A 15,486-nucleotide genomic window follows, 5' to 3' on the forward strand; every position below is an offset into this window, starting at 1 on the left:
GAGCACTGGACCAGGTTGCCCAGAGAGGTTGTGGAGTCTCCTTCTCTGGAGATACTCAAGGCCTGCCTGGATGCAACCCTGTCTACCATGCTCTAGGTCCCTTCCAACCTTACCTGTTCTGTGATTCTGCTTGAGCAGGTTGCCCGAGACTCTGTTCAGTAGGCTTTTGAATATCTGCAAGGACTCCACAACCTTTCTGGGCAACCTATTTGGATGTTTGATCACCCTCACACTAGATCTTTCTTTCTTTCCTATATTTCCATTTCTGTCCGTTGCTTCTTGTCCTCTCACTGGATACCACTGAAGGAAAAAATAGTCTGACTTTGTCATCTTTATAAATGTAAATATTTATAAACAATGCTTTATAAGTGTATTTATACCCAGCAGATATTTATAAACATGATCAAATCCCTCATGAGCCTTTTCTTCTCCAGGCTGAACAGTCCCAGGTGTCTCAGCCTCTTCTCATATGTGAGATGCTCTGTTTCCTTCATCTTCTTTGTGGCCYTTCGCTACACTCGCTGTATTATGTTCCTGTCTCCCTAGTATTGGGGAGCCCAGACCCGGACCCAGCACCCTAGATGTGCTAGGGCTGAGTAGAGGGGAAGGATCACCTCCCTCGACTTGCTGGTAGTGCTCTTCCTAATGCAGCCTAGGAGGTTGTTGGCATCATTTACCATGAGGACAAACTGCTGGCTCATGGTCCACTTGTCTGTCAGGACCCCCAGATCCTTTTCTGCAAGCTGGTTTCCAGCTGGTTGTTCCCTCTCCTGTCCTGGTGCATGGACTTATTCCTCCCCAGGTGCAGGACTCTGCATTTCCCTTTGTTGAACTTCATGATGGTCCCTGTCAGCGTGTTTCTCCAGCCTTTTGAGGTCCCTCTGAATGGCAGCACAACCATCTGGTATATCAGCCGCTCCTCTTCATTTTGTATTGTCTGAAAACTTGCGAAGGATGCACTCTGTGACATTGTCCAGGTCATTAATGAAGAGGTTAAGCAGTATTCGCTCCAGTACTAACTCCTGGGCTATGCTTGAGGCCAGGTGAGTAGCCTCCAGCTGAGCTTCATGCTACTGAWGACAACCCTTTAAGTCCAACAGTTTAGCCAGTTTTCAGTTCACCCCACTATCCACTTATCTAATCTGTACTRTATCAGTTTGTCTTTGAGGATGTTTTGGGAGAYAGTGTCAAAAGCGTTACTGAAGCTGAAGTTTTTTAAAAAATAAACTGTTCTCCACTCATCTGCCAAGCCAGTCATTTCATTATATAAGGCTATTAGGTTGATCAAGCATGATTTCCCCTTCAAAAATAGATGCTGACTATTCACAGTCACCTTCCTGTCCTTCATGTRTTTCAAAATCCTTTCTCCATCACCTTTCCAGGGATCAGCCGARGCTGACTAGTCTATAGTTTCCCAGATCTTCTTCCTTCCCCTTTTTGAAGATGGGGGTGGCATTTACTTTCTTCCAGTCTTCAGGAACCTCTCCTGATCACCATGATCTTTCAAAGGTAATTGAGAGTGCCCTTGCAATTRAGCAGCAGCTTCCTCAGCACCCTCAAATGCATCCAGTCAGGGTCCCATTATGGACTTGTGGATTGTTTAAATGTTCTCTAACCTGATTCTCTCCACCAAGGGTAAGTCTTCTTTCCTCCAGACTTTTTCATTGGTCTAAAGTAAATTCTTATGTCTTCTTTACTGTCCAACTTTGCAAAATCACTGGCCAGAATCTCCATCAACTATTTCCAACAGCCATTAGCTTCTTTATTTAACTCATGACAGAATTTTAGATAATATGATCTTAAGAGACTCTACTCTCTTCCACAGTAGAATTGTGAAAACTGACATATCTCTTTGAATTATTAAAATTATTTCAATCTTAAAAATTACAGATAATTGAAAGATTAGATTTAAGATAAGATTTAGATAATTTTAATCTGAGAAATTGCATTTGGCTTAGAGGCTCTTGCAATTATTTACATGTATTCAAAAGGTTTGTCTCCTTAGTCTTCATTTTCCAGAAGAATCCGAAGCTCGTGTCTGGTTTGCTGTAACTGCATTTAAGCTAAATCTGATTCACTTGAGATTCTTATTTTACTGAAGTTTTAGATCCTTCACGCAGGGAAGATAGCGCAGTCTTCTCAGTGCAACAGCATGTGCAATTAGTGAAAGAGGTGCCTTTGGAAATCTGCAGAAGGAAATCAAGCTGTGTAACTTAGATGCTTCCCTTTCTTTTTTTCTTCCGAGTATATAGGAAACATAAGTAGATTGGTTTGTCCTTTGAGAATGTAAGATAGCTATCAGCCTGGAGAAATTTTAGGTATTTCATCCTGTTGTGATCAAGTCTGCCTACGTCCCATCTCTAAACAGAAGCCACTAAAGCAGAGACTTGTCCATCTTTTCTATAGGACTCAGCTGACTGGCCTTCTCTTGGAAAATGGTTTCGTTGCACTTCAGCTAGTCAAACGCAATTTAGTATTTGGAGTTCTGTAACCATGAGACTAAAACTAGACACTGAATCATGATGGAAAACACTTCCCATTCTTCATGTTGAATTTGAACCTCTCTGCAAGCAAGAGCTAGACACAGAGCAGGCATGCTTTGCTCAAAGCTATAGTGCTCAGTGAAAATGCAGAGGTATGGAGTTCTCCCACCATTGCTTCATCAGAAGATAGTCATCAGTGTAATTAGAAAAAGCCAATATTTGGATATGAACTTAAAGTGCAGAACTTATTAGCCTGGCACTGCATTGCAGTGGAGCTTTGATAGGAGATAATTCAGCTCTAAGCAGTGGTGGAACATGGTGGGATTTTGGTGGACGGGACTCTACGGTTAAATTATAGTTAATTGCTTGGTATAAAATGGATAAATACAAAACTAGAAACAGATAAATCTTGTGCAAATATGTTTTCGTAGAACTTATTATTTTGTCCCTTAATGTAGTCCTATTTGATGTATGGGATACTCCTTATCCATACTGTAGCACATTCCTGGCYTCTCTGTGAATATTGATTGCTTGTTATCCTCTTGATATCTGCCAAACATAGTCACATCTTTAGTAATTTATACTTTTCCAAAATGTATTATTTATTGTTTTATGAAGTTGAGTGGTCACTGAGAGTTTTGAGTTGAGTGAGGCTTTTAGTTGTTGAATTTCAAACTTACCAGTAGTAACTACTGTGACATTGATAGCAGATTGGATAGGAGTGGTCCTGGAAACTTGTATTTGGAGTAAAAATACCAGACTTCCCAAATGTTCTACTATTGTATTTTTTTTTTTTTAATTACAGTTTTATGGGGATTTCATGTGCAAGCATTGATTGACATGGAAAATGGCATGATCAGATCAGATTTATGAGTAGTGTTGTATTTTGTAATAGTTTGGTAAAGTAGTTTGTAATGTGGTTAAAATGCAGATAATAGTTTCATCTAAAATGTGCAAGTTGGCCTCCTGTAATGGTGGCAGTCAACCTAGTATGAGTTCTGCTCCTGCTTTTCCTCTACCTTTTTTGTTTTGTTTCTGATTTATAGCATGAGACATACTAGACATGTAAAATGCTGGAGGAGTAAGCTGAATGCAATGGCAGGAGTCTGTGTTAGCATGAGCTGCTACTTGTTACTGCTGCAAACTTTTCCGGAGAGGTGCCAGAGCAAATGTTGTACCAAATCAAATTCTCTTCGTGGTTGCAGACATCTGTAAAACAAGAGCTCTTCTATATCTTGTAATGTAACTGTAACTGAAATATTAAGATGGAAAAAGAATTTTTTTTGGAGGGGGATTTCACGAATCAGTTACAAGAATAGCTACTACTTATTTTGACATGATGAAAGTGAGTTTGCACCTCACAATGCCGTCTTCAAAAAATTTCAGGTGTATTATAACAAAAATATATTTCTAAAGCATGCTTTAATACCAGTGGGTGTAAATATAGTCACATTTTTTATTTCCTGTTCAAATTCATTATTTTAATCCCTGTCAGATTCATATTTGTGGTAGTAATGTGCCCTGCATGGCAAGTGCTGAGAAAACATTTATAAAAAAGCCTTGCCAAAGGAGCCTGCTGACTATATAGACTACAGTGACTTTACTGTTGAGAATCTTCATGTGTTTGTGGAAAAAAAATAGACATTTAGTTAAGCATGTCTGATTTGTAGATTTTTGTTGCTCAAATACCCATGTTACCTAATAACGCTAAAACATTAGATACAGTAGTACAGCAGTTCAATTGATATGCTGGCAAAGAAGCAAACATGACCACTCTTTACCATCTGTTTATAATGCTATATAAAGAAGACCTTACTGGTTGCCACGGAAACCAACATTTCTAAAACCACGAGTGTTTGCTTAAATTCTCAAGCCTTCCTAAGTCGTCTTTTTCTGATGAAAAAGAATAGAAAACGCTGAATTTTCCTGTAATTTTTTTTCTAACAGTTGCTTTGCTGTAAAATGCTTTCAGCATTTTTTGCTGTATCTTGTTTCATAACTTCATAAATTTAAAATATGCCATTCAAAACTTAATGAGCTTATTTGATGCTTAGCACTGATCCAGGAAAAKAGGGTGGATAGTTGCTGTGTTTTGTGTTTATCTTTGTAAAAGGAGGTTTTTCTTTTCAAACTAGCCTGATTGTGATATTGACACAGTGGAGTGGAAACGACAGGATTTGGATGGAAGTCAAAAATAGGAAGTATTTCTTACCTGAGTAAAAGAACAGATGCATCTCAGTTAACATAGCCAGCCGACTGGGTCTTGCTGTGAAGAGACCGTCTCAAATTAATGATCTAAAGAAAAACATCAAATGAAGATAATACTAGTAAGTGTGATGATGGTATAGGTTTGTCTGTATTGTTGGCAGTTGGCTTAAAACTCTTTTTTTAAACATAAAATGAACCTTTGAAAAGCCAATAGTATGTAGTGTTTGGAAGTATCTACATTTGTCATAGGATCTCAGAGTATTTCTGCTCCTTCCCATTTGTGACTGTGGAGCTGCCTTTTGCTGCCTTGCTTCTGTCCTGGTTCCCCACTGTGTTTTAAGACTGGTGCAGAAATGCAGCAGTGTATGAAAGGCTTCTACTGTATATAACCAGGTAACTTCAGTAGACACTGACAAATRTAGAATTTTTAGAAGAGGTGCTGCAGTTAGACAAGGGGCATGGATTGKTTGTCAGCCATGGTATTTAAAAGAAAGATTTGTATTTACGGGATTCTTAGTGTGTATTTGGACTAAGYGACTTGCGTTAACTGAAAACGATTCACTAAGGTACTCAACTTTGAACCTCTGTGTTTTTCACTGCTAGTAAAGAGCCTTCAATGCTCTAAGAGAATAAATATTTATAATTTATCCAAATAATGCTGAATATTAGTTAAGTTGTTATATAGCAATATTGTTGAGTAGGGAAGGTTAAATGAACTTTTTAGATCATTCTGTAATGACAATGCACATCATAACATTTTTGCCTTTTATGTTTCATCCATTTGTAAAACATGCTGTGAGCATTTTTATCATGAGATAATGGCCAGGAGTTGACCTATTTCATTTTGCATTTCCCCTGGTAGAGTTTATTTAATGCAAAATACATTTTTATGACAGGCTTTACAATTACAATTTTGCTCAAGTGACACTGGACTTCTAGAGGTGTCTGAATTCATTAGCCTTGTGAAGCTAATCATACTTCTGTCATTCACAGAACTCTTCTTGAATATTGCTATTCTTTTACTGCTTATTCCTGCATCCTAGAAAGCCTGTTTTCAAAAGGTTAGTCTTGTGCTTGAATAGACTTGTTGATATTGGTTGACAGTGGGGTGCTAGACCTCCCACATAGCTTAAATGAAGTAAATATTGATGGAAAAATCAGACACACAAAAAATTAGTCTTCTGTCTAAGTATTTGTGGTTAGAAAAATAAGGATGCCAGACCGGCAAGCTACTGCTGCTCAGAGTAATTGCACTCAGACACTAACTGCATTTTTTGGTGTTAGACTATTGCCAGCCTGCTGTCCACATCGTATTCCAAGATCAAGTCAAACGCTAACCAGGAAAAACAGCAGAAAATGGTAGTTGATTATTTTTTTTTTCCTATGTGGTGTCATTAGTGTCATCCTTATAGGTAGTCCTTTCTGCTATGCCCTCCACCACTCATCAGATCTGGGGTAGGGACRGTGATGTTCTTTTTAGAAAACAAACAAAAAGAACACCACACACATTCTTATTTCTGGGCTACTGATGGCTTATAAAAAAAAAATTGATGTCCCTAAGTTTTTTTTGTTTGCTTGTTTTTAGCAAGTGTATTAAAAATGCATAACACAAAACTAGTTCTTACATTTCAACTTGCATATATGTTATCTGCCAGCTGTACATGGGGAGAAAGCTACAAAATCTAGCTAGAGCCAAAATTCATTTGCATTTTTTCTGAATAATTAAGCTTTGAGATCATATCTGATTGTAGCTGCCCTTATTTTTTTTGACTTTTTTTTTAGCATCTGTAATAGGCTGTCTTTAGATCCTAAATGACTCTACAACCGAAAACTAACTCTGCTGAAACTTTAGTTAATCTSTTGCTGTATTTTTTCATCCAGGTGAAAAAATTAGTTGTCCTCTTTCTCCTGCCRAGCAAAAGTCTTTCCCCTTGGTCCTTGGTTGCTCATAAATTTTGCAGAAAATTGGGCTTTGGAAGGTTTTTTGTTTGTTTTTGTTTTGTTTAGAAATTTTGTTTTTAAAGGCAGCTCTTCTGATTTCTCATCCTAGGGGATGACCTCTCATAAAGAAAATAAGTACGTTAGAAGCTCTGTAAAGTGGCATGCAAATATGCAYTTGCTCTTCATGTTAATGATTCAAATAACCCTGTGTTTAGGAAACAATAAATCTAGTAGTAATGAATGGTAGACTGATATGGATGTCTCAGTGGGATTCTACAGGCTCCAGGAAAAACATTTTTCTTTCAGTAATTCTAAGGCTGTATGAGTTTCTAGAAGCTATAAATACTAAGATATCATAAACTACTAAGGCCAAGCATCAGTATTTGTTTTGTATCTGCTCAAATCTCCATAGTTTCTTAAGCTTGGTCTGTATGACCCCATTCAATTTTCTAAAATCTCTTCCACACTTTTTTTTTTTTGATCTTATAGCTGAGATCAAAAGGTGGTTGGAAAAGCCTGAAGAACCAGCTCCCAGAAGAGAGGAGTCCAGTCTCTTCTGATTTTGAAGGGTACTCTTGACTTTTCCTAGAAATCCTTCAAAATTTTAGATTTTAAGATTTTTTTTTCCTCATGATAAATTTGTTTTGAGAATGATGTAACTTGCTTCTCCAAGTTCTGTGCTCTTCTGCCATTCTAAGCGTAGCTTTTGAAACACACAGTCTCCATGAAGGTTGCATTTAATAAGCAATGCAGTGATGGAACTYGACATGGATTGTTTTGCTTTTAATTAAGAAATGTTTTTTCTTTTCAGCAAAATCCTGTGAAAACKGAGCAGCTGTTTGTTGTTATTGTGGAAGAGAATAACATCTCATTCAGGTGGTTTCCAGTCCAACATCCTACTCAGAGCACAGTCAAAGCTGAATTCAGACTAGRTTGTTTAGGGTTTTGTCCAGCCTGGTCTTGCAAACCTTCCAGAATGGAGCTTCCAAAACCTCTTTGGATACCTTGTTCCAATGTATACTTATCCCCATGGTGATTTTTTTTTCCCCTTCCCTGTTTCAGTTCATAGTTGTTGTCTCTCATCCTCCTGTCATACATTGCAGTGAAGAGCCTAGCTCTGTCATAGTAACCCTCTCATAGGTACTGGAAGGCTGCTACTGCATGTCCTGAAGCCTTCTCCAAACTGAGCAAGCTCCTTAGGTCAATCAGCCTTTCCTCAAGGGGCCATTGCTCCAGCCCTGACTATCTGGCAGGCCCTCTGCTGAACTCATTCCAGTTTATCAAGATTTCTTTTGTACTGGATGCAGTATTACAGATGTGGTCTAATAAGTGCTGAATAAAGGTGAATAATCACCTTCCTTAGTCTACTGGCTGTGTTTCTGTTGATGCAGCCACGCACGCAGTTTATCTTCCTTGCTGCCAGGGTCTGCTGTCCATTGGGATGCCTGGGACCTTTCCAGCAGAGCTAGTCAGTCCACAGAAGGTTAGTCATGCCAAGTGCAGGACTTGGCATTTATCCTTGTTAAATTTCATGAGTTGCTTATGATCTGGTTGTAAGTTGTGTGGGTTTTTTTGTTTTTTATGTTTTTTTTTAAAAAAAAATCTGGATTTTTGAATCTCTTATTCTAGAATTTGCAACGTTCTTCCAAGAGGAAGCAGCTGAGGTAGCAATTGCTCTGTTTCTACTCAGTTTGTGAAGAACACTAAAAATTTTTAAAACATACCTTCTGTGGATTCCAGATAGAGCCGGAACCTAGGACGCTTAAATATGCAGATTTCCTACAAGCTGTGTTTTAAGTATAGGCTGAGTCATCTTTGGTTGCTGTCCCCAACAGACTAGGTGTCTGAGAGCTCTTTGACTGCATCCTGAAAAATGCTACCATTTTGGCTGAACTGAGCATTTTTCAGTCTTGTTAGTGATTCGTGAAGTATTCTGAAGGCTGCTAGCCAGGTTGAAACACACAAATAAAACATTTGCTTGTGTAACTTACTCAGTGACTCCTTAGCACAAAGTATGTAGCCGTAGAGGTAGAGACAAGAACCTGGAGTCTTCAGGCAGGTTTCTTACTAGAACTATGCCTCTTGCGCATAAGCGAATTACCTTTTTGGTATAGTCCTCACCGTCCAAGCATCGCATCTTGTGGTGGTCAGAGTTGCTCAGAGGTTGCGTTACATAACAAGTGAAGAGGTTACGCTGCTTCTGAATTGCTGTATTTCTGCTTTGGATGAAGAGCTGCTACAGACACGGGCATCTCTAACAACTTTGTGCCATCGCAAACACTCTGTTTGCATTCTGTCTTCACGTTCATACCTTAAGTTCTTGGTGGCTTTATATTACATTGTGCCTTTTATGTCCTCCACGTTCTTTATCTTTGAAATCCTGTGTTTCTTTTTGTGCAGCGACAGGCTGAATGGGAATGCTGCTTAGAAAGGCATCTCTTGCAACCTGCTGTCTGCCTYGCGAGGAAGGACACCTTCGTGCAAAGTGAGAGGTGTGAATTTCAGTTCCCCTGAGCCCGACCTGATCCAGGATGCCAGTTGTCTCTAACTGGGTAGATATTTTAATTGCTAGATTGCTACATTAAAAAAGGAGCCTCAACACCATCGCAACCTCTTTTCATGCTTAAAAACTGACCAACCAAAAAAAAAAACTACACCTGCTCTGAACTCAAAACTTGATTTCTGTACACAAAGAGAGGTTTAGGTGCCCAARCCAGGAGTAAGTGTCTGAAAGTCGCAGGTAATTTTCTGCAGCCTCCAGTATGCGTTGAAGTCCCGGCAGCTCGTGGGCTTCAGAGTTGTCCTTCTTTGGATCATTTCCAATGGCTGGGTGATTATTTGGAATCCCATTCTTAAATTCCCTTCTCTCCTTATAATGCAAATTCATCTTCTCTCCCCTGCTCAACTTTGTTCAAAACACTTGACACAGCAGGGCCAATCSCTTTTATAGATCTGGGTTTTGCCATCATAACAGACCAGTATTCGTACTTTTAATAGATTTTGAAGGTATCCAGTACAAAAGTAGGGATAGCTGTGTAGAGAGGGATTTAATACAGCCTTGAAACTTCAATAGCGGGTGAAAATAAGTGACTGTAGGCTGCCTTTAGCATGTACCAAATATGTAACTGAATGAATGCTCTGACTATTTACATGTACGCATACTTGAATGTGATCGTATGGTCTGATGGTGAATCATGAGGTGTGTATATGATGCAGTGGTTTAACATCTATTTAAAAAAATGGGTATGTTGGAGAGTTTCTCTTATTTACTTCTGGCAAGTCATTAATAAAGCAAATTGGCTAAAAGGCTGGAGGCTAGTAGCACTCCTGCATTTCCATTAACAGAGCTGACAGGCTTGCGGAATAGCTCGCTGGCTTACCTCTGGTGCTGGGTTTAAAAATGTTGATTGTAATGAATTTTGGGGGATTTTTTTTAATGTACCCTGGACCTGCAACCATAACTATATCCTGTTAACCTGTCTGACTAAGAGCAAAAGAGATGTTACTCTCCCTGGATGTAATAGATTTAAAATTGTGTTTACGTTACCACATCTGGGATTGTCAGTTTGAATAGAGCTGGGTGTGAGGGGTGTTTTTGTTTTTTGTTTTTTTGTTTTTTCCTTAACAGTTTTTATTTCAGCCAAAAACTAGCCAGTGTTTTCATTGACATGATTCTAGGCTTATAAATTTTCTCACTCAGTGTAATTGATTTTTGGTTGCGGGGTAGTACAGACTTTTTCCCGGCTGCTTTTTATTAAAGCTGGCAGAGCAGGTGACTCTYTTATCTTCTTCCTAGTGTTTTTGTTTGTTTGTTTGTTTTCTTCCTCCCTCCTCCGGCCGGGGACGGGAGGGCAGTGGCTGAGGTGCGCGCAGGGCCTCATCCCCGTCTCCCTCGCCGTCCCCTGCGGAGGGAGGCCAAGCCTTGGCGACACCAAGGCACGCAGCCGCCCGGCCSGATCCGCGGCGAGGAGGGCCGGCGCTGCCCCGTCCCCGGGGGAGCCCGGAAGCCCGGTGATTTTTCCCTTCGCCCCCTCTGCGGCGGGCCGGTGGGTAGAGCTTACCGCTTTCGTTTTGGCTGGAGATCTGTTCTGCGTTTTCACTAGCTGAATTTGAACTAGCGTTGCTTCACGTAGCTGTACTCTATTTAATAGGTTTATTTTACAGTTGCCCGCGTTTTTTTCTGCTGTTTGGTACCGTTCCGTTTTGTCCGTGTCCGCTCGCCTCCCTACAGTAGCTGTTGTATTTGCTGCGTTTCTTTGCCTTTGTTTAATTTCACAGGATTTAATGAAAAAGGCGGTGCGAGCGTGAGCTCTCTTTCGCCTCATGATCTGCTCTGCCGCCAATAGTTGAAAATCTCTGCGGTCCGCGATCACGATCGCTCAGTAAGCRGAGCGGCGCTTGCGGTAGGTGCCGTGGGGCGTCGCGGGTACCAGTCGGCGTCGCYGGTGGAGTTCAGCCATCGCTGGCGGTTACCGGAGGTTCATCTCCGACCTGCGCAGCCTGCCGCGGCGGCTCTGCGTGCCGGCGCAAAACGTTCAGGGCGACAGCGCCTGAGCGGGTGGCGCGAGCCTGCTGCGGCTGCGCGGCGCCTGTCTCGGAGCTGGGCTCCTCTCCCCGGTGCTGCAAGGTTAACCTCTCCGTTCGTTTGTTTTTGCAGACGATRTTTGGTGTTTAAAGCTGTGAATCTGCCGTTTTTCAAATAGGCTGTTTCGTCGCATGGGTAACAGCTAGAATAGATGCTTTTTCACCAAATTCTTAATGTTTTGCAAGACTGGGTTGCTGTAGTGCGTTCGGCTCCCTTACYTTTTTTACATACGTGTTCCCCCAAGGATGAAGTATAAAATTTTCAAGATAGAGCAAACAAAATTACGCTGATGTGTCTTTTCGGATCACGCGCTCGTGGTGTGCAGCAGAGGTTTTCCGAGTCTCGCCGTGATGCGGGTATTTTTTTGTGTGCACGATGCCACTGGGGTTGCTCTCGGTTCGCTTTTSTCCCTAGAGGCACCTGTCTTCTGCCACGTACCCATCAAGACTAATTGCACCATCTGGAAGACTTTTGTGGAGCTGTTACTTGTGCAGAATCTCTCTTGGGAGCCTAATTCAGAATGTGAATGTGACCCCTGAAGCCATGTCAAGTAGCTGCAGTAGTTTCTGGTGTCTAAAGGCTGATCACCGTAGGCGTTACTCGTTTCAAGTCGAGCACGGTTTGCTTTAGTGTGGGTATGTTATATGCTGGTAACACAACTTCAGTGATGTTCTTCAGCAGAATTAGACTTTGAGTACTGGTTTGGTGATAGAACTGTATAGAAACTCCTGACTAAATTTACACGTAAGCTATATGCAACGTATAGGTTATATGAACAAATTAAGGTCTTGAAACAACAGGCATCTTGTTCCTTATTTTTACACATGTAAGTCCTTGTCCTTCCCCCACCTCATCTCTCTGCACTTCCCACTGGTAATTCTCTGCTAACAAGGCAATCTTGCTAACAGTGTTGCAAGCCCCTGAACTGCTCTGAAACAGCTGTTTTTTTGTTATTGCTTATAACTATGCTTATGTATTTGCACAGCAACTTTTCTTTAATAATAATCTCTGTCCCCTGGTTTGAATCAGGCAAAAGCACTGTAGTGGTTTGTTTGTAGTAATACCTATCCAGGCCATGGCTCATTTGACAGCCAGTGCTTTATAATCCTCTAGTGGGTAGCTTTCTCATTTTCAGTAAAATCATGTTCCTTGGCAAGCTGTTGAGTGCTGGACATTAAAAAACAAAATATTCTGATTTTTATAAAATATCGCCACAATTTGTTATACATTTAAAAAAAAATTATTCATGTCTGATGGAATTCTGCATGTAGTAAAGCACTCTGGTTTTACCAGCACACACACATGGAAAAAGAGAGTACCGTTAACTTTTTCCTAAAAAAACCTTTTCTTTTAAAATGATGGAATTGTGGATAGCACTGAGGAAATAAGATTATATTTGCATTTAGTTGCATCACCTGCATAACTTGTGTGTTATGAGTAATGTGGACATCTAAAGCTCAAGGCAGAGGACAGTCAGGAATTTTATATACAGGATATTATATGGTATATAATATTTCAAATACCTATTTCCTGTTTTTGGGGAATAGTTTCACATTCATTGTGGCTCTAACTTTGGAAATCTATGAAATTGTGAATGGTTAACTGCCATGGCTGTTTTATGTTATCTGCACATTGCAATATTGTAAGAAAGTTATTTGTGCAGTTAGAATGAAGATTTTTAAGTTATAAATTTACAGAATGCCAAAGGCGAGTAGCTTTCCCTGTCTTTAAAATCCCTCCCTATGTGTACCTGGTAAGCAGAACGAAGCTGTGCGTTGCAGCACAGCAGTGTCCCTTCTCAGGAGCAGTTCCTAAACCATGCAAGCCTTCCTCCTTTTGAACGGCTGGGAAATCCTGCACAATTGATCTACAAGAAATTGTTGTGCACTTGTAGGAAAGTGTTGTAGTGTCTTACTTTCACTGGTGTGCTGGGTTTATTCAGCTTTTTTTTAAAAGGGTCTTTGAGGATGGAAGAAGAGCTGAGGCTTGTGATGTGGTTTCTTCTCAGGGTGCTACATTTGAGTCTCATGAGGCTAGGAGCTGAAGTCCTTGCTGAATGTCTTTCACTGAAGTATTAGTTATCTATATTCTCATAATTTCCAGAATCATTTTGATTGATTGATTTTAAGATAGCTGGCAAAGGTAATTCATTATTTTCTATTTTTGCTGTAGTGCTCTGTTAAGAGAGATTAACATTTAATCACATTATTGCAGATTAAGACTGGTGGCTAGTGCTGCTTCAGGCTAAATTTCAGGTTTAACTTAAAATGTTTGGTATCTATGTGGTCCTTAAAACAAAATCTGCACTCTTTTTGGGAAATACAGCAGAAGTTGACAACGTCTTCTCTTAACACCACGGCTCTCGGGGTTACTACAAGTGTGGTGGTGTAGAGCCAGCCAGGCTGGAGGTGCAGCATGCCTCTCCTGGGCCGCCTGGCTAAAGAATAAATGGGGTGTGGACAGATAAGCAAGGCAAGAGCAAAGAACTGCGACTTCATTTGGCTGATTGGGCCCCACCGGAGCTAAAACTGGTGTGGGTTGTGGTGGAGTGTCATGCCACCCTCCTCACATGCCAGTCACCAGTGACCACTGTGTCTAGGGTGCAGCTGCATTCAGACAGCCTCCAGGAGCTCAGGGCTGCTTTGAAGAGAAAGTATGAGCSTGAAATAAGTGCAGGTGCGAATTTCAAGTTCAGTAGCTGCTCAGCACCAGCTACCTACATAGGTACTCTTTTCTCCATGGAGAGCTTTTTGAGACATCTCCATTAGTCCATTTCTCCAGCACCGTAGAAACAGTTGTAAAGACTCAGCAAAAGGAGTCAAGGTTTTATTTGCAGTAGCACAAGAACTTTCACGTGGAAGGATGCTATTTAAATGACGCCTTTTTCTTTATTTTTAGTATTTAAGTCTGTGACAATGAAATAGCATATTGAAGACATATCTGCATTGTGAATTGTGTACATGTAATGAGCAAAAATGCAAACTAAACTTTAAGTTGCATCCATTGTTTTCTTTATTCAAACATATTACTAAGACAACTTCAATTTTCATTCARCTGTTTTAAAGAAAGTTCTGTTTCTTACTAATCACTGAAAAATAAAAAGGTTATACTCTGGAATAAAATGGGTTGAAATGCTTAGTACTCTGTGGTGTAGTGTTTATGATTTGTTTAGCAAATGTTTGGATAATATCAGAGAAATGGGCTCTAATTTATTTATTTATTGGAAATTAGTTTACAAATTTAATGGTATCTGGACTATATTATCCTTTCATCTGAATATTTATTTGGCCTGATTAATGATTATGAGAAGTAGAAGGTGACTTTGACAAGGACAGAAAGGATGAAATTTGAGACTCTGCAGTCCAAAAGGAAAACAAAACTTGCTTTGAAATAAGTTAATTTCTGAGATGGTACATCTTAATGGTCGTTCAGAATATCTTTTGACAAAAATGATTTTGGAGGAGGGTTTCTGACTCCAAATTTAAAGATACAGCATTTAAAACGGTTCATTTCTTTAAAACAAACTGTTAGCCTGTCTTTRCTTCATTTAAATTCTTATATCATTTTTTATCAGTTTTTGCGTATTCTGTTTCTAATATCCTTAGACACATTATGTTTATTGTGCAGTCTGATAACTACTCTGAAATCTAAATGCTTGCATTTCAGATTATAGATTTTGCTTGTACTTTTACTCCTTTTCTTTTYTTGAGGTATACAAGTTCTTCTGGCTTATTCGTTTGTCAAATAATGAACTGAAGTCTCTTACATTTCCATTACAATATATCACATTGAATTATTCTGAAATACTCCTTTCATGACATCTTGACAGAAATGCAGGATGTAGGCTACTCATTGGAAATAAACAAGATTTAATCCTGAATACTCATTTTCAACTGTAGTAGTAATGTTTCATTATAAGTTATGGGCAAAGGATGACAAAAGATCATGATTAGTAACTCCAGTTTATTTCCATGGAGACGTGAATATTAGAGACTTAATGAAATGATGGCACACTGAGGTCTAAGTATTTCTATTCCATTTCTATATTACCAGTGAAAATGAATTGTTAGAAACTTGCCTTTTTTCTTTGCTTTTTGCAGGGGGTTTGTCTACGATAGCCGGAATAACTTACAGATGCGAGGTTTGGTCATATTGCTGATTTCCAAAGCTGCAGGGCCCAGCACAGCAGAACTTTCTTTCCAGCACAACATGGTCAGTGGGATTTATTCCAGGTATGTAGTGATTTCCTTTAGAGATATAGAATCATAG

At 39.8% G+C, this 15,486-nt stretch overlaps 1 protein-coding gene across 1 annotated transcript in view; it reads left to right on the forward strand.

Annotated features, from left to right (window-relative positions):
- PDSS2 (decaprenyl diphosphate synthase subunit 2) overlaps positions 1-15,486 on the forward strand; it is a 125,732-nt gene that overhangs the window by 37,463 nt on the left and 72,783 nt on the right. Inside the window, exon 2 of the mRNA XM_085306912.1 lies at positions 15,318-15,449. Coding sequence (XP_085163038.1) covers positions 15,318-15,449 — 132 coding nt within the window. The remainder of the gene's footprint in view (positions 1-15,317; positions 15,450-15,486) is intronic.

This window comes from Rhea americana, unplaced genomic scaffold (genome assembly GCF_003343005.1).
Source record: "Rhea americana isolate MKP2758 unplaced genomic scaffold, rheAme1 scaffold_25, whole genome shotgun sequence".
Classification (NCBI taxonomy): Eukaryota; Metazoa; Chordata; class Aves; order Rheiformes; family Rheidae; genus Rhea; species Rhea americana.